A 26,242-nucleotide genomic window follows, 5' to 3' on the forward strand; every position below is an offset into this window, starting at 1 on the left:
ACACACACACACACACACACACACACACACACACACACACACACACAAATAAAATTGAAATTTCACTATAGCAGTCCGCTTTGTAGGCACGTACTCCTAGAAAAAAGACAAAAGAACAAGAATTGTCAAAATACTAGTAACAGTCATCACTAAATACTGGAATTATGAATTATATTTTCTAATACATAAATAGAACCTTTGTAATCATGTTGTGAAAAATAGTTCTTAAAATAACAAACAAAAGAAAGAGAAAATGTCACATCCTCAAACTGTTTGAGGAAGCCATTTTCACTGTTATAATCTCCCTTTCTTTTTTAAACATCTTTAGCACCCTGTACTTCTGAGACATTTGGCCTATTGCATCCCATAGTAACATCCCTTTGGCATTGTTTGTCCTGAGGCTTTGGAATAACAGAGGCAGATTCAGACCAATCACAACCATAGAGATAACCTAGTGGGTTCCCATTTCCTGTTTAATATTTTTCTTTTTATTAATTTTGCTTAGTAGCCCAGGTTGGCCTGTAACTCATTGCATAGCCCTGGCTGATCTTGAATTCATGATCCCCCAGCTTCAGCCTGCAAGTCCTAGGACTGCAGCGTATATAACCTGCCAGGCTGTCTGATGCTCTTCCTGGCCACTGCTTAGTCAGAGGCTCTTCTCGGGAATCACCTTTATTTTTGGTGTTCAAAGAACTTCTATTCAATCTTCTTACTAACCTGGATGCTTAGAATACACAGTATTCCAGCTTGGGCAGCAAGCCATAGGTCTGAGTGAGCCATTTCATCTCTAACCTATATTCAGCAGTATAAGAGATACTTTGGGTAGCAAATGTTTGCCCAAGGATGGTTTCGGTCACCCCCTCACACCACACACACATAAACTTTGTCCACTCACATCCTTATTCTGCTCGAGCCTGGGTAGGATTGACATTTATATTCCTGAGACAGACCATTGTTAGCACCTATTAGTGCTGTACTAGTATCTCTTTCTCAGGTGAGGAACAGGTGTCTTTCATGTTTTTATATCAGCTCTGTGTATGATACTGGCCTATAGTACTTGTGCAATAAATGTTTGCTGAGTGACTTGACTATTTTCTCCATACACTCATGTTCACTGATAGACAACACTGATTTATTTTGTTGTTGTTTCTGAAGAAAGGATCTCATTCTAGCCCAGGATGGCATCATAGACTCAAGGGAACATCTTGCCTCAGCTTCCCAAGTAGCTGAGATTATAGGTGTATGCCACTGCCTGGCTCTGTGTGCATTCTTCATCTGTATTCATCTATGTGTATTCTTACAGGCATCTTATTATAGAAAATTTTATTCCATTGGAAGAGAAGAATAAAATTATGAATAGATCCTTTTTTGATGATGAAGAAGACCATTGGAAATTACATCCTATAACTAGACTGGAGTAAGTTACTGTTGACCTGAAGTAGACTTCAAAAAGAATATTGCAGGATCTAACTGAGTCACTGGGATCTGGGGAGAGTGCATTGAAACTTGGAGCTGGCCTACCTGATTTTGTGACAGGCACAGGCCCAGGGGTTACAAGCTGGGTACCAAATATGATGCTAGAAACTGGGAGGCTTCATCACCTGCGAACTAGTCAGTTATAGCCTTTCCCATGATCTCAAATGTTCCTTTTCCCTATCAAGTGAGGTGTGTTAGGCCACAGACAAAGCAGTTATTTTGTATGTCTGTCTACACCTGGGCCATTCTGGGGATATAGAGCTGTCTGTCAAGGATGCAGGAATAGTAGCGCTGGCACCTATGTTTGTTGGCTGTCTGAGAACAAGACAGTGATTGGGATCCCTTCCAGGTTAAAAGAAGTGTGGGGCCCACATTTGAATCAGATGTCACCTCCAGCAAAAAGCCTAAGCATTTAGCACCCGGCTCCTGTCAGCCTTAGTTCAGGAGTTACTGTCTTGAGTTCTCTCCCTGGCTTGGAGTACTTATTAGAGTGTTCTCTGAATACTTATCCCATTAGCCTCTCCCTGGGCTGTGGGGTATATTCCACCAGGGCCTTAACCACTTTAATTCCTTCTCTAAAATATATCCACAACTGTCATCTGTTTTCAGGAACCAGCAGATGATGAAGCGGCCAGTCTCTGCTGTAGGATACAAGAGGCCACTGAGCCAGCACGCACGGATGTCCATGATGATTCGGCCGGAGCCCCGATACAGGGTGAGAAGGCCGTTTGTGAACTTTATTACATTCAGTTTTTAAATGTGTGCCTATATGGTGGTGGGGCAGGGAGGCATGCGCACGCCACAGCAGGTATCAGAAGAGAACTTGTGGAAGTTGGTTTTCTTTTCCACTGTGTGGGTCTCAAGGATCAAAGTCAGGTTGTCAGGCTTGGCAGCAAACATTTTTAAGCCTCAGAGCCATTTCACCAGACCCAATGTTTCTTTTGTGTGATAGTTTTTCTTTCAGAGGAGTTTAGGTTTGAGAAATCCTCAGACAACATTATGCCGAGTCAAAAGGTTTATACATGTACAATAATTAAACAAATAATACATGAAATAACAGGATGATGACAACTAAGTGGAAAGTCAGGGCTTGCGGGTGGCCACCTTGGTAAAGTACTTGTCTTTTGAGCAGGAAGACCTGAGTTCAAGCCCCAAAAACCACATTAAAAAGCCAGGTGTCAGGGCTGGAGAGATGGCTCAGTAGTTAAGAGTACTGACTGCTCTTCCAGAGGACCCGAGTTCAATTCCCAGCACCCACAAAGCAGCTCACAACTGTCTGTAACTCCTGTTCCAGAGGACCAGACATCTTCACATAGACATACATGCAGTCAAACACCAATGTATATTAAAAAAAAAAAAAAAAAAAAAGGAAAAGCCAGGCATGGTGACAAACATGTTCTTATTACATTTTATTTTGAGTAAATAAAAATGAGTAAATGACCACTTAGAGGTCAGAGGACAGCTTGCAGAAGTCTGTTCTTTCCGTTTACCATGCTCGTCCTGGGTATGAAGTTGACAGGCTTAGTGGCATGCTCCCTTCCTCACAAGCTATCTTGCCATCTCTGGTGTTGTGCCCTTGTAACCCCAATACTGGGGAATTAGAGACGAGGATCCCTGGGTCCCACTGGCCAGCCAGTTAGCCTAATTGGTGAGCTCCAGGCCAGTGAAAGACCTTGTTTCAAAGGAGAGGGGGAGCATTCCTGAGGATAATGCCTGAGTTTGTTCTCTGTCCTCCATGTACATACACCTGCATTCTCACATACAGATTGAAAACAAGAAAGGTAGAGTGAGATACAGACCTTTAGAACAAGGCAGGAGTGGGGAACATGCACTCTGTCCGCGAAGACCAGTAGACATTAATAGCTAAGGAAGTGCAGACAGTTCTGTGGGAACTTCAGAAAGATACAGATATTTAGTGGTTGGATATGGACCTTTCCTAGGGAACTACTACTCCCATTTAACACGTGTGTCAGTTGCATAATCACTTAAGATGACAAAATTGAGCACTGTCTAAGTACCCCAAAATACCTTGCAATAAAATGCTGTAGATTTTCTGTTTGTCAATACTTCCTGAGTGCTGGGCCTATACCTGATGTCTGATTGTCCTCTCTGATTAAACTCTCCCATCTTATCTTCCCTGTGCAGTCAGTCCTGTTGTTTAGAGGGCAGGTAGCTGGTAAGTGATGGACTGGGAGACATTATGTATTACTAAGTTCTAAAACAGTTTGTACTACTCATGATGACACACATCTGCAATCCAGCATGCAGAAAGTAACTAAAGGACCAGCCTGGTCTATATAACATGTTCTAGGCTTGCCAAGTTTACATATAAAAACCTTATCTCAACAAACGCACAAAACAAACAAAATTTTAAAAAGTTTGTGCAGTGTATGAAATACATGAGAACATGAACTGCTTACCTCTTATTGGTAAAGGCATACTCAATTTAAAGTTCCTTCACTTTATATAATTGTATTTTGCAACTATGGGCAACCTGTATTATTTTTGTACTGAAAGATTTTCACTGGATCATATTCTATAGCTCAACCTGGCCTAGAATGTATGTAGCCTGTATGTAGCCCAAAATATCTTCAAACCTAGGCAATCCTCCTACTTTAGTCTCTCAAGCACTGCGATTACAGGTGTGAGCCATCATAACTGGGTTCAGTTAAAAAAATTTTTTTAAAGTTCATCTCCCTTCAAGCGAGGGCCAGATGAACTGGGTGCTCAGTCATGTAAAATAGAGAAAGAAGAGCAAAAACTGCTGTTGTGCAGGGTTTATAGGGAGGAAGAAGGGCGGGGGTCAGGCAGAAGCCTCAGAAGCATTTTCTAGCAGTTTCAGATGGTGCATAACTTGGCAAGTTTTTGTAATTAATTAAAAAAAAAGTTTTTTAAAAAAATGCACAAATAAATTGTGTGGCTTTCTAGGGGACAGACATGACCAAAAGTGGAATTGAAAGCAGTAAGTCTTAATGCTTAGTAATCAGCCTGCCTCAGTGGAGAAATTCTGTGCCCTGTCTGGATATTTAAACTAATGAATGGGCCCCTCCTGGCCTCTGGAGCCCTGGGGCTAGGCTTCCTGGAGGTGGTGGCCAGGGACTGTGGAGTGCTGCTGCTGCTCTCTCTGCACACTTGCCTTAGGAGGTAGGAAGGGCTCTTTCATGATGTTCCATGATGGAGGCAATTCACAAACCAGTTATGAAGCAGGCCCAAAAACTGCTCCTTCAAATGAAGCACAAGTGTATACTTGCCCTGTACCTGCTGCCAGGAGCACACAGAAGCTGCTGCCTCCCAAAGCGCTGGAACAACTGTGTCAACTATTGATGACAACTGTTTTCTTCTTTATATCTTGTACGAGACATATTTATTGCAAAACAAACAAAAAAAGCAGAAAAATTCATAAACTCGGGATAGAGAATTAAAATCACCTGTCTTGAGTGTGATGGCTCACACCTGGGAGGATGAGGCTGGAGGACTGCCGTGAGTTTCAGGCCACCTAGAAGGAGAACACAACCCCCCAACACACACACACATACAGAAAGAGAAAGAGACAGAAACAGAGAATTTAAGACAGCTAAAATGATCTGTAAATAGCATAGAAAATGAGGGGAAATTGTTCTTTGATAAAGAACATTATATAATCATAAAGGTTCCCAGAAGATGCTAGCACTTACTTACAATCACGTGTACTGCAAAGCCTAGAAACATGAACCAGACTCAGTGAATTGAGGAGAGAAACAGGTCATATAGTAGTTGGTGGTTTCACTACTACATTTTCCCTACTACAGTTTCAAGTAATTAACAAGGAAATAGATCTGAGCAATATAAGACAAATTAAATCTAACACACATCTGTAAAACATTCCATCCACCAAATAATTCAAAACATGCATTACCTTAAGTACACACCGGATGCTGTGTTTACACCAAAGAATTGAAAATATATGTTGTCCGAGTTAGCTCGAGCCTAGCATCATCTGAGAGGAAAGCTTTGACCGAAGAATTGTCTAGATCAAATTGGCCTGTGGGGATTTATCATGATGCAAGAGGGCCCAGCCCACCGTCATTGGCATTATCCCTAGGTAGGTGTTCCTGGGCTGGATAAGAAAGCTAGCCAAGTATGTGCCAGTGAGTGAGCTGACTGGCCAGCAACATTTCTCCATGGTTCCCACTATACTGCCCTGCTGTTAATGTGTTCCCTGGTCGGAGCTAATACTGCATGGAATAGTAAGCAGGCCTGCCTTCAGGTCCTTGCCTCAACTTTTTGCTTTGATAGACTTCCCTCCATGATAAACTATAATCTGAAGTATAATATAAAATCTCCCCTCCCCTGACCTCGAGATTGTTTTTGGTCATGGCATTTGTTGCAGCGACAGAAAAGAAACTAGGACACATGTTTACCCAAAACCTTGTATATGATGATTGTCATTGTGGCTTTTTGTTCAATATTCAAAAGTCAGAACCAATCAAATGCCCATCAACTGATGAATGACCATGAAATGGGATATTTGTGCAGTAACTTTTATTTGCCATAAAAAGGGAATGAAGAATTGGTCTGGATTGCAATACAGATGACTAATAAACATAATATTAAGTGAAACATCTGAGTTTGAGGCTAGTCCCATCTACATGGTGAGTTCCAGAACAGTAGGGCTACACAGAGAAGCCATGTCTTGATAAAACCAAACAAAAAATTAAGTGAAAATACCAGACATCAATGGCCATATGTGACACAGCTTGAATAGACCAATCCATAGACACAGAAAGCATGTTGGTGCTTGTCATGGGCTGAGTGAAGGAGAGATTTGGGTAAATATGTCAACATACAGGATTTTTCTTTAGGAGGCGATAAAATATTCTGGAAGTATCTTGTGATAATTGTACAGAATTAAGAACATACTAAATACCACATTTTAAGATGGCTAATAGCAAGTAGCATGTTTAAAAGTAAAGCCAGGCAGTGATTGCCCAGGCCTTTAATCCCAGCACTCAGAAGGCAAAGGCAGTTGAGTCTCTTGAAATTAAGGCCAGCCTGGTCTACAGAATGTGTTTCAGGACAGCCAAGGCTACACAAAGAAACCCTGGGGGTACCGGAGGGAACTCAACCAAACAAAACCCAAAACATCACTTTTAATCCCATCAGGAAAAAAAATCATAAGAGATTTTCTGGGGCTGTGGAATTGGTTCAGTTGGTATCCATACAACCATGAGGTCTTGAATTCAAATCCCAAGTACTCATATGAAAAGCTGGGAGCTGTAGCATGCACCAGCTGTTCCAGTGCTGAGGTGGGCAGGAGGATTTTCAAGGCCTAAAGCTCAGCTAGTCTAGCTGAATTAGTCAATTCAGGTTCACATAGATAAACCTGTCTCAAAAAATAAGGTGAAGCTTGCCATTGTGGTGCATTCCTTTAACCCCAGCCCCTGGGAGGCACAGGAAGTTGGATCTCTGTGAGTTTGAGGTTAGCCTGGTCTACATAATGAGTTCCAGCTGAGCTAGGGATTTACAGGGAGACCCTGTCTTAAAAAAAAAAAACACACACACACACACAAGAGCTGGAGAGATGGCTCAGTGATTAAGAGCACTGGCTGCTCTTCCAGAGGACCCTGGTTCAATTCTCAGAACCTACATGGTAGCTCATACCTGCCTGTAACTTCGGTTCCAGGGCATCTGAAATACATAATACATGCAGGCAAAACACCAATGCACATAAAAATTTTAAAAAGTGAGCAATAGAAAACATTTGGCTTCATACACATATGTACAAATACAAATATATATACACATAACTATTCTAGATAGGCTTCTTTTAAACTTTTTTCTATTATATGTGTGTGTGTGTGTGTGCACGCAGATCAGAGGACTTGTTCGAGTCAATTCTCTTTCTACTATATGTGCTCCAAGGACTGAACTCAGGTCATCAGGCTTAATAGCAGGCACCTTTAATTGCCAAGCCATCTCATCAGCCCTCCTGGGAGGCTCTTAATATCGAGTAGCTTGCAATTCTGTTTCAGAGGGTGTGTGGCTTCCTTGTACTTGCTGATATCTTGCTGTGCTTCCGCAGGCAGAGAACATCATGCTCTTGGAGTTAGATATGCCCAGCCGGACGACCAGAGACTATGAGGGCCCAGCCATTTCACCCAAGGTCCAGGCTGCACTGGATGCAGCTCTGCAGGATGAAGATGAGATTCAAGTGGATGCATCATCCTTTGAAAGCACGGCAAACAGAAAACCCAAGGGCAGGTAAGTGGCTTCTGGTGACCTGTGTTTGAAAGGACGTTTGAGCCAGGTGTAATAGTGAATACTTTAATCCCAGCACTCAGGAGGCCGTGGTCCCAGCCCTTGTTTATTTTGGCCTGCACTTGCTGAGCACCCAAGCCCCTCCTTTCAGGTTTCACACATCTCCTGGCAGGTGGGTTAGCCAGGCCCAGTGGGTCATGCTAGTCTAGTCTAATGGGTTTATACAGTTCAAAGAAGTCTGGTTTTCAGGCTATTGAGGAAAGGCCACCTTCAAATGTGCATGCCACTTGGTAATGTCCACATGCATTTGACTTTTGCAGGCCCAAGAGTGGCAGGAAATCAGGATCTGCCTCTTCCTCCTCAGGAAACCCTGCATCTCAGTTTTACCCACAGTCTCGGGGGCTGGTTCCCAAGTAACCCAGCACCCCCTCCCAGGGTGGGAACAGCATTGTCTTCTGAGAGAAGAGCGAGCACAATACTGCAGAGATGATGAGCCTAAACCCTGAACCATCCCCCCAAGGAGGAGTGATGGCCTTTTGCAGAATTGCCAACTTAATCTGCCCGAACACGCTGGTCCTGGTCTGGCACTAGCTCCTCTGGGAAGTGCCCTTTAATTAGCATCTCAGAAATGCATGGGTAAGGTAAAGTGCAAAGTTCAAGTGGACAGCAAGAGAATGACCATGACCTTGCTTTCCTTCTTTCTCCCCTCCCCACTCTCCCTCCCTCTCCTCGCCTCTAGCTTTGTCTTGACAACCAAGCTCCCTTCTTGTTAAACAATGTGGAGTCGAGGTCTCCTTAGGACCATGTGTGTGGAGCCTCGGTGTAAAGTGACAATGGAGCTGAGACGTGAAACCCTAGAACTCTAATAGGTGCCTGCTTTTTTGTCAGGTGAAATGAGAGATCTCACGTGGAGCCAAGCCCCAGGATGGCACAATCAATGGTCCATCTTCCCGGCTCCTCAGCAGGGGTAGATCTGCCTGTGGAACCTGTTGAATGGGGCAATGGCTTCCAGTTCCTACTCCAGAAGGACTTGATGTTAGAAGCAATAGAAAAGACATTCCCTTTGTGTCCTGGGAGAGTTTGGGGAAACAGCTTTTTTAAAACCTCAAAACCATGACCATCTTTGTTAAAGACCTAAGTCTATAAACCAGTGCCATGTCCATCTACCACGTCACTTTACTCTTCATTTATCACCGTCCTTCCCCAAGTACACATGCTCTGAGCGGACTCATGTAAACCACCTGCAGTGTGTGCCTACAGAGTGTGCTTCGAGGTGGGCCTTTGTGTGGGAGAAGGGAAGCTGGCTCTGCCTCTTCTGATGGGACTAGCATTGGGGGAGGCATCAGGAAGGGCACTTCTGAATTCCCCATTGGGTCCATACTATCACGGGAGCAGAAGAATGAGCAGGCAGATGTAGAGAAGGATGAAAGAGAATACAGAAATGGCAGCAAAGGAAGCCTGTCTGCCTGGAGCAGAAACCCACTGACTCCTAGAAGTATGACTCCGTGGGGAGAGCCCTGGGTGCTGACAAGCAGAGGCTGTGAGTGCAGAGGGTCAGAGGAGAGTTCATGCTTCCCGTTTACATAGAGTAGTTTGGTTTGTGAGTTTTGGTTCTTCATAGTATGGCACCTCCAGCTTTGTTTATGTTGGACATTAGGTGATAGTTACTCATTTTCCTCAAGAGAAATGCATGAGTGTGTGGGACTGTGCACGCACAGTAGCGCCTGTGCTCTGGATGTAAGAGAGACTGAAAACTTTCACAGTTTAAGAAATACGCCAATGTTCAGTCTTTGCCTTTGTCTATGTTAAAGGCCAACAGAATGACTAATCCAAGCTAGCAGCATGCCCCATGTTGTGTCTGAGTCCATGATCCAAGCCTGAGGGGACAGTGTGAGTCCCCAAGTCTGTCACACTGGTGCACCTTGCTGGCATGGTGCCTCAGGAAGGTGGCAACTCAGGTGGGCCTTGAGATATGTTTTAACTCAGCTGCTTGTTCTCCAAGTACATTTCTTGATCAGAACCCATGGGAAGATGGGGGTACTAGGTGCAATGTCTTGACATTCTGTAGAATGGAGATCCGTGTTGGTGAGCATTCTTTCTGAGCCCAGAGCCCTACTCAGCAGTTCCTCGGATGTCATGGAACTAGTCCTCATCTTTTCTTGGGCTCAAACCCTGCTTCTTCCTTATGTACTAAGAACTTGCCTTTTTGAATTGGAACCAAATGATGAGATGTATGGTCCAAGATGGCTGTCTGCTGGTGATACTGGTCTCTCTTACCACATTTCCTCACAGCTAAGCTGAATTCTGTAGGCTGAAACATTTGTGCAGCAAAGAGAAGGATTGCAAACTTAAGGTAATGTCATACCTTCATACTAGTGTCTGATGATGGGGGCGGGTGTTAAGTGACACTTAGCTTAGAACTTTTCCAAGAAGACAAAAGGAAAAAAGCCAGCCAGCAGACATGTTATTAAAGCAAGCTTGCCCTATTCTCAGCTGTGTTCCTGAAGTGGTCTGTGGACACCAAGTAGAAGGCTGCCCATGTGGCGATGAAGCTGTCCCCCCCAGGCAGCCTCTGGTGCTTTCCTCTCAACATGGATCCGATACTGAAGATAGCAGATGGTAAAAATGTCTTGCTGCCCCCAGAATGCTGCTGTTTTGAGTTCTGAATTGAGCCAAGAGTATAAAGGACATATCAAGCTCATTGAGGGACCAAAGCTTTATGTTGATAGTTTTCTAGAGTGTTCTGGGATGCTGGAAGGACTTCATGCCTGCAGTAGCTACTGTAGTCTAGAAGCAAGTCTTTTGAAGGATCTAAGAAGCCCATCTGGGAAGAGTTTGAGGCTGCGCATACAATCCTCATCGAACATTTTTCCTCTGATCAATAGAATGTATCTGGCTTCAAATGATAAGTTTCCAGACCCTTACAGTCAGAATCAGAGGCCACAAACCATAGGCATGAAGCACTTTCTTAAGACTGACATACATTGAATTGCTCCCTGTCTGATGCCTGCATGCTGCTTGATTTGCTCCACCTCCACCTCCGTGACCAAGGAGTACGGTACAGCTCGGGCACGGGCCATTGTCTGCTCTTCCTGACTCTTATTAAGTCCTCCCTCACTGAATGTAGACTCTGCCAAGTTTCTGAGAAGTGTCGATTCCCTGCTAACATAGGCTATAAGTTCTGCCTCACTTTTGCCTCTTGAGTTTGAGGGGTACTGTGAACACCTTGGACCATCCAGACGCCATATGTGGATGAAATGGGGCTACTAATGTACTCTAAAAGCCATAATGACACAGCTCAGAGGGAACTAGGTGAGAACAGCACGCCCCCACAGTTACAAGTCTTGGTCTGGTACTTTCGATTGTAGACCTTCTTCTCTGCCCATCTCTTGAATGAGATGCTTCTGAGGTTATTTATGAAAGGAGTGATGTGGGCAGGCAGGAGCCGGGGGCTTGATGGCTCTTTGGAGTTACTATTGATCTTGACCTTCTCTTTGGCTGTCTTTAGATAAAGGATATGCCAATACTTGGGACTCTTTAAGTTTTACAACTGATATTTATTTGTATTATCTCTTTGTCTAGCGTTGTAAAAGTGATTCTAAATAAGATGTGTAATAAAAATCAATCAGATTTATTGTATCTACAAAAAGGTGTCCTTGTAAATGATTAGTGCCTTTCAAAATGACTTGCCCATAGCTGATATGCTGTGGTTTTCTTTCAACATTTAGACTGTTCCTAGTTAGAGGAGAACATCAGCATTGGATTATAATACCAACATTTAAAAACACAGCTAGGAGAGTGACAAAATGAGGACAGGGCTGGAGGCATGCCTACCATGTGCAAGGCCCTGTCTTTGATCCCCTGCATCACCAAAAGGAAGGAAGGACAGAAGAAAATAAAGACAAAAAAGGTGTGTCATGTTTTGTAGCAGTTCCTGACCTGAGGTACTTGGACCTGAGCAAGAGGCATGGACATTTTCAACTTTGTATTTTGTTTTTTAAAGTTCTTTTAAAGGTATTATAACATTATACAATTTACTTTAAGATATACCTGTGTCTTATCTGTATACCATCAGGAAGCCAAAATGTTACAAATGGGCCTATGTCTTCTGGATTCTCACATTCCAAGGCATGCTAGATGAACCTCAGCAGGTTGAGCACCTCCTCCAGAGAAATGGAACCAACAAGAGGAACCTCAGATTGTTCCTCATCTGTTGCTATGATAAAATTCAATGGCCAAACACAACTTATAGAAGAAAGAGTTGATTTTGGCTCACAGTTTCAGAGGGTAGGAGTTCATCATGGCAGGGAGGCATGGCAGCAAGCAGCAAAAAGCTCAGAGATCATATCTCAACCACGAGGGAAGCAGAGAGGAAGAACCGGAAGTGGGCAAGCTATATCCTCGTAAAGCCCGCCCCCAGTGATGTAACTTCTTTCAGCAAGCCTCAAAGTTCCACAACCTCCTAAACAGCTGCCAACTGGGGACCAAGTTTTAAATTTATGTGCCTATGGGGGATGGCTCTCATTTAAACCACCAAAACCCCAGTGCTTGGACTCTAAGCTGGGTTTGAATTCTATCACTGACTTGGTTCTCTAGCACTTTGAATATAAGGAATTTAATTTACTTCTCTAGATTTTGGAGCCTCTATCTGTCAGGTGGGTGAGAATAGCCTTTCAGAGCCCTTCTGAGGATTAGCAATATAGTGAAAGCAATCAGCGTAGTGTGTGCCAGAGCAACGTTCAACAATGTTGTCACTGCTACGATAAGGCTGTGTGTTTATGAAGATGTGATGAACAATCTGTAGCACAGGAAAACAGGAGTCAGTACTGAGCAAACCAGCTTTACATTTGATACTAGCCAAAAGGCTCAGAAACCATCTGGAGCAGGCTCTAAAGAAAAGCAGATAGGGCTAGAAAGATGGCTCCGTGATTAAGATCACTGTCTGCTCTTTGAGAAGTCCTGAATTAAATTCCCAGCAACCACATGGTTTACAAACGTATATACTGGGATCTGATGGTCTCTTCTGGCATGCAGGTGTACATGCAGACAGAGAACTCACATATATAAAATAAATAAATCTTACAAAGAAAGGAAAAAAAGAGAAAATCCTGCTAATCATTTAACAATTATCATGTGCCTGCTCTGTACCAAGCCATTTAGGTACTGCTGTAACAACACTGAGATTGTTCCTGGCACATGGAAAAGGGACAGTGCTTGCACTTTAAAGGGGAAGTGTTAAGCAAAAGCATATACATATAGGCTCTAATCTAAGTGCTCAAGAGGCAGAAGCAGCTAGATCTCTGTGAGTTCAAGGCCAGCCTGGTCTACATAGGAAGTTCCAGGCCAGCTGAGGCTGCTTAGAGACTGTCTCAAAAACAATAAAACCCAAAGTATATAAATACAGAGTTTTCATAAATCCCATGAAGTAGCATGATAATATAAGAATAGTGAGTTAAAGCTGGGTGTGGTGGCACACGCCTGTAATCCCAGCACTCTGGGAGTCAGAGGCAGCTGGTTCACTGTGAATTCAAGGCCAGCCTGGTCTACAAAGCAAGTCCAAGACAGCCAAAGCTACACAGGAAATCCTGACTCAAATAAATAAATAAAAATAAATAATAGTGGGTTAGTAAATAAAGAAATGGCAGAGAGTACAGAGTGAGCTGGATAAGGGAAGGAGGAGTTTGTGACAAGCTGGGAAGCACCTGTGAAGGCCTTGTAGGAGCGAGAAGAGCACAGCCCTGTACCTTGTAGGAAAGACTCATCCGCAGTCCCGTACCCGCACTGGAGGGAAGTATGCAGAACTTCTACAGAAAGGTTATATAGTATTGGGTTCTCAAAATACCAACAAGAAATTCACACATCAGCTGGAGAGGTGGCTCAGCAACTGAGAACACTGGGTTTGATTCCCATCACTCAAATGGCGGCTCAGAACTGTAACTCTAGTTCTGGGGGATCCAAGGCCCTCTTTTGGCCTTCATGGCCACTAGGCACACAGACAAAACAAAACAAAACAAGCAAAACACCTATTCACATAAAGTAATAAAAAATTCCCACAGCACCGATGACTTGAGTGACTTAGGCAAAGGTTTTGTTCATAAAGTATACTCAAACTATGTGTAGTATGCCTTTCCTTCCCACCCCGTTCAACCAGGAAACTAGAAGCCTGCCTCAACTTAATACATATTAGTGGAAAACAGTCAGAATCCTTTAACTGGAAACCAACTACTTAAAGAGTGATTTGGATTGTGTATTATTAAAATATATTAGAACTCTTGAGTTGGACCAGGGACTATCTCAATGATGGTATAGATCCAGGATAGGGGAACCAAGTGGATATTCATGCCAATTTAGTTGTATTTTCTTTTTCTTCTTCCCTTTTTTCTTTTGGTTTTTCGAGGTAGGTTTCTCTGAGTAGCCCTGGCAGTCCTGGAACTAACTCTGTAGACCAGGCTGGCCTTGAACTCCCAAGTGCTGGGATTAAAGGTGTGTGCCACTACTGCCTAGCTCAATATAGTTGTATTTTCATCTTTGGTATTATTTTTAAAAAATATTTGAGAAAATCCTAAATCTTGGAAACTGCTTTGAACTTCACACTGAACATTTAATCTTGGGACCTGTGATTTTGGCAGGTCCTCTTGAACTAGAGTTGCCATTTGGTTGAAGTTTACTCTGGGAATGTTGTATCCAAGAATCACGTGGTGGTCACATCTGCCAGTGGAGTTGTCGGTGACATTTGTCGAGGACCTAACTGTAGTTGTTGCAGCTGTTGTCAATGCAGCCTTGGTTGTATCATTGGGTTTGTGGTTAACCGGTCCCCGGGTACTTCAGTTACGCGAGCCAACTGGGGACTTGCTGGCAGGGTGGTCATGTGCAGGGGCAGAGGTCTCTTGCTGCAGCTCTGGGGACTGTGACCCTCTGTACCTGTATATACCTGTGTGCTAGGGGTCGTGTTGCCCAGGACACAGGGAGAGGAAGTGAGATGTATTATGACCCTTCTGAGCAGGGGTGTGTGTGTGTGAAAAGTAAAGGGCTTTGAGTACTTGGTACCTTTGCGGTCTGCCCCTTGCTTCACACTGCCTCCTTAGATCTTTGAGACCAGGTGGCACAGCCTCCATTTGGCTCCTTTCCTGATTGCAGTTTCATACATGTGCTCTCTGCCTAAAAACATTCTTTCCACCCTACATGGATAACTTCTCCTCCTCTCTTAGGATCTGGTGGTTTGTTTGTTTTTTTTTTTTTTTCTTTTTTTTTTTTCTCCAGACCTTTTAAGTGTGCGTATGTAGACCAGGCTGGCCTTAACTTGAGAGCCTTTTGCCTCGGTTTTTAAGTGCTGGGACCTCAGGTGTGTGCAACGATGACGGGCCCTCAGGAACCATGCTTAGTAACTTTCACAGTCATCTTGGTTTTCTCCCATTTCCTCTTGGCTGGAGGGTCTCTCATAACTTGCGCCCTTCTTCGTCCTTTTATAATTTTGCATCTGTGTATTTCTTGGCCAAATTCCTTGAAGAGATGACCTGAGTGACTTAGGCAAAGTTCGTTTTTGTTCATAAAATATTCTCCATGTTTGTACCCCAGCATGCTCTCCTAATGAGCCTTGAATACCATTATTTCCCTTTGAGGTTACAGAAAGCAATTTTGTTAAGTGTCTGCAGTAAGCCTATCTGCCATTCATGTGTATTTTGGGGGGGTTTTGGTTGGCAAATTCTCTACCAGGCATTTTCTCTGGCACTGTTCACTTTCCAAGGACTGTTTCAGCTTGACACTGTGGTCTTGGAATGGGGCCAAACTACTGTAGAGCAGGGCCTGGGAGGTAAGTCCCTTGCTGGGATTGAGAGCAGGCCATTGGCTTTGAAATGTTCCTTGTCCAGGCAAACAAGATTTCCAGCTGTCATTGATAACTGTCCTGGGCTCCAGCCATGGACCATGCCCTTCCCAAGCTGACAGCTGAGAGTAGTAGCACTGATACAAGCTCAGATTTACATAAAGGGCATTTTTTTTTTTTTTTTTTTTTTTTTTTTTTTTTTGCTTCTTTAGGTTTTCTTACATAGTCCTGGATGGCCCAGAGCTCATGGTGTAGACCAAGCTGGTCTTGAACTTACTATGTATCCCATGCCAGTTCTGACTGTGATCTGTCTGCCTTACACCACCACGCTTGGCTCTAAAGGGATCACGGAGTGATTGCTACCTTTGCAAGTTTACCCCAGCAGTAATGAGAGCAGTCAGGGCTTGGAGGCAGGCTCATGTATTCACAGTGAGCTGTGTTCTATGCTCTAGGCACACAGGATGAAGCTTCTGCACAGAGGTGTGTCACATCGTGGTGAAGCTTGGTGGCAAAGTCAGTTGCAGAACTGTGCTAAGTGGTCAGGAGTTGGAGGGGAAGCCCCAGGGCCCCTCACAGTCAGGCTCATGAGAGCTTGACTGAAGTGCAGGACTGCCAAGTGATGACTTTACTCTGCCACATGCAACGTGAAGGTGGCAAATCTGTGTAAAAAATTGGTGGATAAGACGTGACAACATTCTCATTTACATACTACATAGTATGTATGCTTAAATGTACAATCTATATTTAAACACTGCAGTCAGGCCAAATGCTTACAAGATGGAGATGTCAGGCCATGCTGAGGAGCAAAGACTCAATAACGGTAGTATGGCACCAGATCAGTCGTGCCAGTAACAGGGAGTTCTGAAGCCACGGCACCCCTCTAGGTAGAACAGATCCTGCAGAAATGCTGAAGGGATTAGGCAGCCATCCTTCAGGCATGAAAGAGGAGGCATATATTACTAAATAGCATATGGTGTAGTACTGATGCCACATTGGGTAAAGTTCCTGTGTACCCAGGTCTGTGTCCAGATACTGATAAGCCCAGAGCAGTTTAACTTCCTGATTCTCGGGGATGTCTCATCTCTATAGTATTGAGGGAGGGTCCAAATTCGGTCCTCTGCACCAGTGTTTCAAAATAGTGTACATATGTGAGGCTCTGGCCTCATAGATCCTGGGCTCCACCTGGAACACCCAAAACGAAACAAGCACACGTTCACAGTACATGATTGCTTTCTGTAATAAGCTAATGTAAACTTACTTTGTTTTCCTTCCCACCACTGTAAACTTATTTTTAATAGACACCTTACAACACCTGGTTGCCAGAATTTAACAGGCTTGCTGGTCACTGAAAGGGTTACCAGTTTTTAAACTATTTTATGCAATGCTGTATTAGCAACCTCAGGCACAGACTACTATTTACTTATATTCCCTGGGGTAAATCCTAAGCATACATCACAGGGTATCTGTTAGCTGTATCTATCTTCCAATCCCATTCTCCCCAAACAAGCATCATTCAGTTACAGATTGCCAAACTGCCTCCCAAAACAACTACGTAAGCTTTGGCACCCAGCAGTAATTTATGGTCATCTTCATATATCCTTGATAAAAACTGAATTCTGCCAATACTTCTACCCTTTGTCAGTCTGACCCATCACCATTTGAGCTATTTCTATTAACCTTTAAGAATTACTAAGGCAAAAAATGTGGATGGTGGTAGCACATGCCTTCAGTCTCAGCAGTGGGGAGGCAGAGGTAGGTAGATCCTTATGAGATCGAGGCCAGCCGGTCTCCAGGGTGAGTTTCAGGACAGCCAAAGCTACAGAAAAAAGCCCTGTCTCGAAAAAAGAAAAAAGTGTATTTCTATGCTTATGTGTGTATCTCGGGATGAGGGGGCATGTGTGTAGGTGCCCATTGAGGCCAGAGAGGACTTTGGATCCCCTGGAGCTGGAGTTCCATGTAGTGGTGAGCTGCCACAAGTAGGTGCTGAGAACACAAATGGATCCTCTACAAGAACAGCGAGCGCTCTTAACCCATCTTCAGCTCCTCCTCCTCTAGTTTAACATGTCACGTTCATTGTGCACTACAATTCCTTACACACCTGGCCACTTATCTGTGTACTGTTCAATAGTTCTGTCTGCCTTTGCTGAAACTGCTCCGTTGTAGCTACCTAATATAGTTTAGTATCTGGCTGAAAGAAGCAAATCGTTAATCTTGAGGCTTTTCTTGGCAGTAGAGCAGAATGGCTGAGCTTATGGAGCTTATGCTCGACCTCTGGGCCCTTGAGCTGGTTTGTTTTCTTAAGCTTCTTGTTAGTAATGATGGCCCTTAAATCCCATGATAGTTTTCTTGGTAGGTTTCTTAGATGGCACCTGGTTAGGTCATTTTGGAATGAAAGTGATGCATCTATTTTCCCAGTTGAACTTTTTTAGGATCATTTTGAGAGTAAAACCACATTGGGGTCTTCGCTGGACTGCATTTATGTGGCAGGCAAGTTTTGGGAGTTAGAAGAGTTTTCATTTGAAGGCAAGTGCCAATCTCCACTGACTCAAGGTTTTATCTTTTTTTTTTTTTTTTCCAGTGGGGTCTCACATAGCCCAGGCTGGTTTCCAACTTTCTATATAGCTAAGGATGATCTTGAATTTCTGTTTAGTAATTTACTTTCTGACCATAAACTTCTGATCATCGTTCATCACTCTCATGAATACAGGAATTACACACTTGTGCCACCACATTCAGTTTCTTCATTGCTGGTGATCAAACCCAGGACTTTATTTTCACTAGGCAACTATCAACTGAACCACATCCTGGGATAGCTCATGTCCCCATTATTTTCTAAAGGAATTATTAGTACTATAAGGGAGTTATTAATATTAGTATTATGAAAAGGTGATTGCTTTTTATTTTGGGTTGGGGAGTCTTACTAAAATGCCTAGGCTGGCCTTGAACTTGAGATTCTCCTGCCATTGCATCCTAAGTATCTGGGGTTATGGGAATGTACCACTTCTGGTTTGGAAATTAATTTTCATATGTTTATTTTGCCCCCAACATAACTGTAATTGTTAAGTAGGAAATAATCCCTCTCTCACCCACACTGGCCACGAGAAGTCTCTCAACTCCAGCAGCAGGGCAGATTTCCATAAACAAAGTGCTACATGAGCTTGCAATCACTTTTCATATGTCCATGCACTGCAGGGATTGTGTCCACGTGTGCTTCAGGTCCCCAGGGTTCAGCACTCTGCTCCCATCCCAGGAGAACGTTATCAGTGGTTCATCATGTTGTACTCCTGCTGTTTTGTGGGATGGGGCAGCCCTTGCTAGGAGGGGGAGAACAAGGCAATGACTAAGCCAGTTTCTGGCTTCATCAGGTTGACAAGTCTCATTTGCAGCAGACAATGAAGTCATCAATGTTAAGAGTAAATTGGGTTTCCCTAATTATATCTTGAATGGAGGCTTTAGAGAAGGCAAAACACAGTAAAAATTCAGCTGGAAAAATATTCCAGGAGCCATCTTGGATAACTCCACAACGTAATATTGCGTTTTCCTCCACACTGCAGACCAGCGTCAGCACCCAGGGCTGTGTCAATGATCATTCAGCAAAGGCACCTGCTGTGGGCTGGGGAAGAACGCCTGTCTGAGCTCCTGTGGGTTCCTCGGTGTTACAAGGGATGCTTTCCTCTACTTTGCAGGGCTCAGAGGTAGAACATTTACCTTTAGTTTGGTTCCCAGCACCACACACGCACACTAGCCACAGTGCTTCCACCAGACTGCTAGCCCTGCGCCAACATTTGCACTTTCACATATATATTGAAACCACTCCATTGTGCTCTTGTTCCTAGAATTCCCCAAGTCACTCTCTTGTGGAGCTTGCAAGGCCCAGGATAAAGTATCAGCTCATCATGAAGGTCATCTGTGTTTGTCACTACTTCCTTTTTGTTGTTCTCTAAAGAAACATTTTTGTTTTGAGACAGGGTTTCTTGTAGCACAGGCATTATGTACCCAAGAATACCCTGAATTTATCCCCTGCCTCCTCGTCCCAAGTGCTGGCCTTATAGGTCTGTGCTATCACATCTGGCTTTTTGTGATACTTTCAGTATGCAGTTAAAGACAGCCTTAAATTCATGGCAATCTTCCTACCAAAGTGCAGGGATTACACATGTGCTATTATGTGCAGAGTTACCAATTTCCATCTCTTAGGAGCCTATTAGACCAGGAGACCCTTGAGGTGGTGCCCTTTTTTATTTTATTTAGTCTTTGTGAGCCCATAGAAATTACAGTCAAAATGGGGCCACAGAAATGTAGACTATATGGTTAAAGTGCAAGGCAGTGCAGGGCAGTGCAGAGCTTTAGTTAAAGCACTCTGGAAGTGGACAGATGTCATTGAGTTTAGGGCCATCCAGGGCTACCTGATGAGATCCTGTTTTAACCAAAAAAAAATAAAATAAAAATAAAAACAAAAACAAAAAACAACAATATGGCAGACAGATGGAAAGAAGGGGTACAGATTACTCACCTGAGAGCAGTGGTTTGGACCTTTCAGCTAACATGGAAGCAGAGCAGGAAGGTGGGCAAACAGTTTAAATCCCGGATCCGGACGGAATCCTGGAACAGAGACAGGTGGAATATGTCTTGTTACAGCACTAGGGAACAAAGCCTGGCCTTTAACAGGTGAATGCAAATAAATGTTCTGCCTCTGAGAGACACTCCTAGGTCTGGACAGTCCTCCTCTTTCTTGAACTCCAAGATAAAATAAAGCACCATGCTGTGGCTGCTACTCTCATCCACAGGAGCTCCAAAGGATCTGGGAACACTCAGTTACGAAATTGTGTGTAAGCCCTTGCCCAGGGGGCAGTGACAGTAACAACCGCCCAGAAGGGAGGCGCTTTCGTTACTAGGTATCAGCTGGTATGTAACAAATCACTTCAGTTCTCCTATGACATTGAAAACAACCATTATCTCCCAAATGACGGCAACTCAGTATCTCTGATTCTGTAGGCTCAGGAGCTAGCTTATTTGGGTAATTCTGCTCTAGGCCTCACATGAGTTTGCAGTTAGCATTGTTGGTCAAGGCTGGAGTCATCTGAAACTTGTCCTGGGTGACTGACTGTAGCTCTAAGGCTCTTGGAGTGCTCTTGTGTACATGGTGGCAGGCTTCCCTGAGTCTGCAACACCAAGGGCAAAGAGCTGTGATCTATCTAACTATAGGAGCCACAGTAATCATACCTGGAATCCCAGGAGTTGGAGGCTGAAGCAGAGGGATTGCTAAGCCAGCCTGTGCTACTGAGTGGGATTCTATCTTCAAAAAGCAAAATAGCCGGGCATGGTGACACATACCCTCAGGACACAGAGTTAGGTGAATCTCTGAATTTGAGGCCAGTCTGGTCTTCAGTGAGTTCCAGGACAGCGAGGACTACACAGAGAAACCCTGTCTCAAAAAACAACAGAAAAGGCAAAACAATAACATAAGCAGCCCCAAACAACAAAATCACTTAAAGTGCCCCCCCCCCCATCATTATAGAGGAAAGGGCTTAAATATGATCAAAAGGATGTATGGTAATTCTAAACATCTTTTATTCTAGCATTAAGAGAGATTAAAAACTGGAATGAGCCTTTAATGAAGTAGTTTCTACCAGAAAACCTTAATCAGGTAGCTGTCATTTCCCACAATTTTGATAAAAACTGGCTTAAATCTCCCTTTAGGGCCATTCTAAGGGGCCCTACAATGCTAACCAAAGTGGGAAGAGGGATTTATTACTAAAGATGTTCGTCCACTATTGACTGATATTAATGAAAATTTTACTTTTCCATCATAAAGGAGCATACATTCTAGATTTGGAAAATGTAAAGGAAAAATGATCATATTCACGATGATATCACTATTATCAAACTGCCACCTTAATATAAATGTTCTATTTTGGTTTTGAGATGAAAAACTTTTTAAATTAAAATGTAATGTTTTGTATGAAAAAATTACCAGTAAACTTCCTGATCTTACACAACCTAGAGATAACTACTGTAAACATTTTGGTAATGTAATTTTAATTACCCTTCCCAGAGTCATGGGAGACTGAACAGTAGAATTTAAGAGATGGTTAATGGCACTTGAATTCTGAGTTAAGTCATCCATAACGTAGGCAGATTTGACAACACAATGACAATGGGAATGCCATGAAGTCTCTACTTAGCACTTGTATCGATCTGTTTGGGTAAGATCTTGTCTTAGTCCCCATCTGTCTGTCTGTCTCCCTCTCTCCCCCACAGCACCCCTATGAGTCAGTTCCAGAAACTGTTGGAGAGCACTCAGTAGGGAGTCATCCCTCAGACTTTATACAACAAAGGAACTATTGAGATTGGCTTATATACCAATAGTTTGGTTGCCTACTACATGCCAGAGACTATGGCTGGTATTGGGGATGCAGGAAACAAATCCAAACAGCACCGAATGCAGTTACCAAGCAAAAGTCACACAAATAAATGCAATATGTGAAGGGGTGGTAGAGCTCCACATTAGCTGATCATCTGCACAGCTGAAGCTGAACAATTGTGATCTCATCTATTCTTTAGAGATGGGGTCTCCCTGTGTTATCCAGGCTGTTCTCAAACTTCTGGATTCAAGTGCTTCTCCTGCCTCAGCCTCCCAAATAAGCAAGTATGCACCACTCTGTCTAGATCACCCTCTGAATTTTTCCTGTACCCTGTTGTACAATGACAGTGTTGTGCTACTGAAGTTTTGTAACTTGTTCAAGGCCACACAGCTGAAGATAAGCTACAGAATTTCAAACTCAGGCCCACTGGAGTCCAGAACACCAGTGTTTTTCAACTAAAAAAAAATCCCCCACAAAAAACCCCTTATATATAATCTTGGTGTTCTGCCTGCATATATGTCTGTACAGCCTATGAGATAGTTGTGAGCTACCGTTTAGGCTCTAAGAACTGGACCCAGATTCTCTGTAAGAGAACTTAGTGCTCTGCTCCAGCCCAGAACTGGTGCTAATATATCACACTGAGGGTCAGGGACTCTTTGTCCTTTTGTGTGTCTCTGGTGTCTGTTGTTTCAGTTATTCTTACTTGTGTACTTTGTTCATTAATGTAAAAAGAATGACTCATCCCCAAAATGGCAGGGTTGAACAGCAGTTCTGTTTATCTTAGTAAGCCCATAGCACCAATGTTAACTTTCAAAGGTGACTTGTAATAAAAGTACTGTGATAAAAACAACTTAAAAGCACACTAAAGCAGAGCTTGGATGTGCCTGCTGCTTCTGGCAATAAACACTTGTGATTATTAACTTGGAAAAAAAAAAAAAACACCACCTCCAAAGTCTCTTGAGGCTTAATAATCAAATTTAACTTTCAAATATTTCTCCTCTCCTTTCTCTTGTAGAGTAAATCTCATTGTGTATTGACTGGGCTTCACACACATTATGTAGCCCAGTTTGGCTCTGAGTTCAAAACCTTCCTGCTTTCACCTCCCAACTGATGAAATTAGACATGAGCTGCCTCACCCATTTCCAGTTCCCTTATACAGTTCTTCCTTATGCTTAACAATGACACTATCATTAGTTTGATTTTACTAGGGTAGGGATCTTGAAATATTCACATGTGGATTCTTCCCACAGCCTGACTCACTTGTGAGACGTAGACAGTGCTTGCTGAGACAAGCTAATGGAGTCGCCAGTGTCTGTTAGCCTTTGTCAGCTCTAAGAAGTGAACAAAGAAATTGTAGCTTGAAGCACACATTTAGAAACGCCTTATACTTCTCTGGGCCAGAAATCCAAATACTGAGTGGGTTCCAGTAGTTCAATGCTTCAACCTGAGGCTGAAATCAAGGTTTGTATTTTCCCTTTGTGGAGACTCTTGTTTCTTAGTTCAGTTCCAATGGGTTGAATGACTAAGGTCCCTAATTCCCTTTTGCTGTTCGCAGTTTTCTTAGTCCAGAGGCTGTTACGGTTCTTTGCTTTCTGCTGCTTCAAAGCCAGCAATACTGAATTGGGTTGTTTCATGTCTCCAAAACACCTATGCTTTCAGGGACCCGTGCAGTACAGTGGCTCATTCAGACAGAGTCTAGGACAATCTTCCTATGGTCCTAAATTTGATCTGCAAATCTCCCTTTTCCAGTGAACAGAATGGAGTTCTGGCTAGAGTAGTGTTCATGGATGAAGAGTTGGATACTTTTGGGTAGGAACTGCTTTCCACAGTGTCCATACTCTAACCACGAATATTCAGTCAGATCTGGTGGCACAGATAGGGGTTGGGGCAGAGTGACTGACTTGTCAAGCCAGCCTTCGTGACTTACTAAGAATCTGTCACAAGCTAAAAAGGGCTTGGAAGGTAGATTAGTGGAAAAACATCCAACACACATACAGTCCTGAGCTCAATTCCCAGCACAGCAACACAAAGCCTGCATTTTAGAGTGGATCATGCCTATTTAATTCTCCCAATGTGTGTGTGTTTTGGAGATATGGAGCAAGTTGCAAGATCTGAAGCAAGTTTCATTATCCTCTCAGAGGTGACTGTTTCAGGTGCACACTGAAAAAATATAAACAACTAAAGGCCAGGGGTAGTGGGGAGTGTGTTTTAATCCCTGGCATATTAATTGCAGACAGAGGAAAAAGAATAGTAGCCTGTCTGAGGCCAACCTGTCTATATTGTAAGATTTTTGTTTCAAAATGAAAAAATAAAGGGTACTAGGACATAGCCCAGTGATTGTGTGAGGCCCTCATTTCTATCCCCAGCACTACCACCCCCCCCAACAAAAATCCTAATATATACCTTTAATCCCAGCATTCAGAAGGCAGTAGATCTCTGTGAGTTCAGGGATAACCTAGTCTACATTGTGAGTTCCAGGACAGCCACAAGTACATAGTGAGATCCTATCTCAAAAAACAAAACCTAAAATGTCAAAACCAGTAACATTTTAGAAGTTATTCCTTCTCTCCCTGTTATGATAAAATCAGAAGGGGTGGTGGTGGCGTAAAAATGTCTAAATTTCACCTATAGTCTATTCACTATAGACTTTTGCTTACTGGATTTGCGTCTTGGGTAAAAGGACTGCTGAGGTGGAAGGGTTAGACTGCTCGGTGATGGCTTTGTCTCAGCACTGGCTGCACATGTTGCTAACACCAGAGAACATAGGGTGTTTCCTCACCCACAGAAACCTTTCAAAGACTGTAAAACCCAGCTCTTTACAGTTTCAAAAAAGGCTCACTAATCCAGTTCAAGACTGACTGTAGACCTTAGTCCAACAAAGAAGTAAAACCACTGTATGTTCTGGGTGCTCCAAATCTCATTCCATCTAACACTGCAATCAAGGCTGAGAGGCTCCATTGCTCACTGTCTGTGAGCCTGTAATAACAGCTATCATTCTATGCCAGAACCACATTAACATGAACCTAAAAATATCAGGATCCTCCACCTTCTGTCTCAATCTTCTAGATACTCCATGCTAATTTGTACCCATCAATGTTGCAGGGTACTAATGCTAACAGGGATCAAACTGCGGCTCAGTGGGGTTGAGAGGCATCAGGGAGTGACATCAGGACATTACTCTCTCTAGGGTATTCCCTCTAAAAATACACTCAAGTGCATTTTGATTTAAATGGATGGCCCTTAAACCTTTACCTACCACCAGATCACCAAATTCACCTGGCAGCAATTCGGCTGTGGACTGCAGGTGCACCCTCTAACTACAAAGCGGCATGAAAGTACAAGAGGAAATGGGTAACCGTCTAAGGCAGTCAGCCGTGCAATAACCGTTTTACTGATATGAGTGTTTCTTTGCTTATGACTACGCGCCAGTTGAGTCATTTAGGGGTAGGCCAAAAGGGAAAGTCCTGCTTCTTGTCACCCATCATACGTGCAGATGAAAGCTGTTTATTTAGGGGGGGTGCCAAAAGTGGAAGCGGGTAGCGGACTACCAACTCCGGATCTTCACCCTCACTGGACCCCCCCCTAGTACCCAAAAAGCATGGAACGGGTTAACCACGGCCAGAGGGAGTCCAGCCACCGCCCCTTCCCAGCAACACCTCCCAGAAACCCTCAGGCCTCCGATAGTTCCCGAACCTCGCGAGACCCCGCCCCAACCCTTCCTGACCAACTTCCCGCCCCCCCTTTTTTCTTTTTACCGAGCTCGAGCTCAGCGGGGTACGGAAGAGAGTGGGCGGAAAATACGGTCCCGGGGCACGCCGGGAAATGTGGTCCAAGCCCTTCAGGCAGCCATTTTCTTCCGGAGCGGGAGAGGCTAAGGCTCCAGTAAGGACTACAAATCCCAGCCGTCCTTTCGGTTTGTTTTTGTTCAAAAAAAAAAAAAAAACCCACACTCCCCCTCCTCACTCTTCTTTCTCACACACACGCGGGCACACACATACACACACATATCCACGGCAGACACGCACGCATCCGAGCGTCGAAGGGGAAGCCGCGTCTCGCCATCCCGGCACGCCACTAGTCCGGTCTCGGTTTCCCTGCAGCGCGGGAAAGCGGAGGCCGGAGCCGTGACCTCTGACCCCGTGGTTATGCGGAGCCGCCGCATTCCTTAGCCATCGCGGGGGTGCTGCCGCCGCCGCTGCCACCGTGGGCGACTGACGCAGCGCGGGCGCGTGGAGCCTCCGCCCCTCCCCCACCGCCGCCCTCGCGCCGGGTCTCGCGCCAGCCGGTCCCGGTGCGCCCGCCCTCCCCGGCCGCGCCCGAGTCCTCGCACGCGCCGCCGCCACGC

The 26,242-nt window shown here is 44.0% G+C and overlaps 1 protein-coding gene and 1 long non-coding RNA gene across 3 annotated transcripts in view; one reads left to right on the plus strand and one right to left on the minus strand.

Moving 5' to 3' along the window:
* Kif3b (kinesin family member 3B) overlaps positions 1-8,879 on the plus strand; it is a 38,213-nt gene extending 29,334 nt beyond the window's left edge. For both annotated transcript variants that reach the window (XM_055617969.1, XM_055617970.1), the window contains 4 exons: positions 1,304-1,417; positions 2,086-2,191; positions 7,538-7,716; positions 8,034-8,879. In XM_055617969.1, the coding sequence (XP_055473944.1) occupies positions 1,304-1,417; positions 2,086-2,191; positions 7,538-7,716; positions 8,034-8,130 (496 nt within the window). In that variant the 3' untranslated portion in view covers positions 8,131-8,879. The remainder of the gene's footprint in view (positions 1-1,303; positions 1,418-2,085; positions 2,192-7,537; positions 7,717-8,033) is intronic.
* A 9,748-nt stretch (positions 8,880-18,627) lies between these two features.
* Positions 18,628-25,739, minus strand: LOC129684741 (uncharacterized). Its single transcript, XR_008721391.1, has 4 exons — positions 25,653-25,739; positions 20,867-20,957; positions 20,046-20,134; positions 18,628-18,849 (listed from the first exon to the last, which is right to left on the minus strand). It is a non-coding gene; the product is annotated as an uncharacterized LOC129684741 (long non-coding RNA).
* Between the last annotated feature and the right edge of the window lie 503 nt (positions 25,740-26,242).

Source organism: Psammomys obesus, unplaced genomic scaffold (assembly GCF_907164565.1).
Source record: "Psammomys obesus unplaced genomic scaffold, mPsaObe1.curated_primary_1811, whole genome shotgun sequence".
NCBI lineage: Eukaryota > Metazoa > Chordata > Mammalia > Rodentia > Muridae > Psammomys > Psammomys obesus.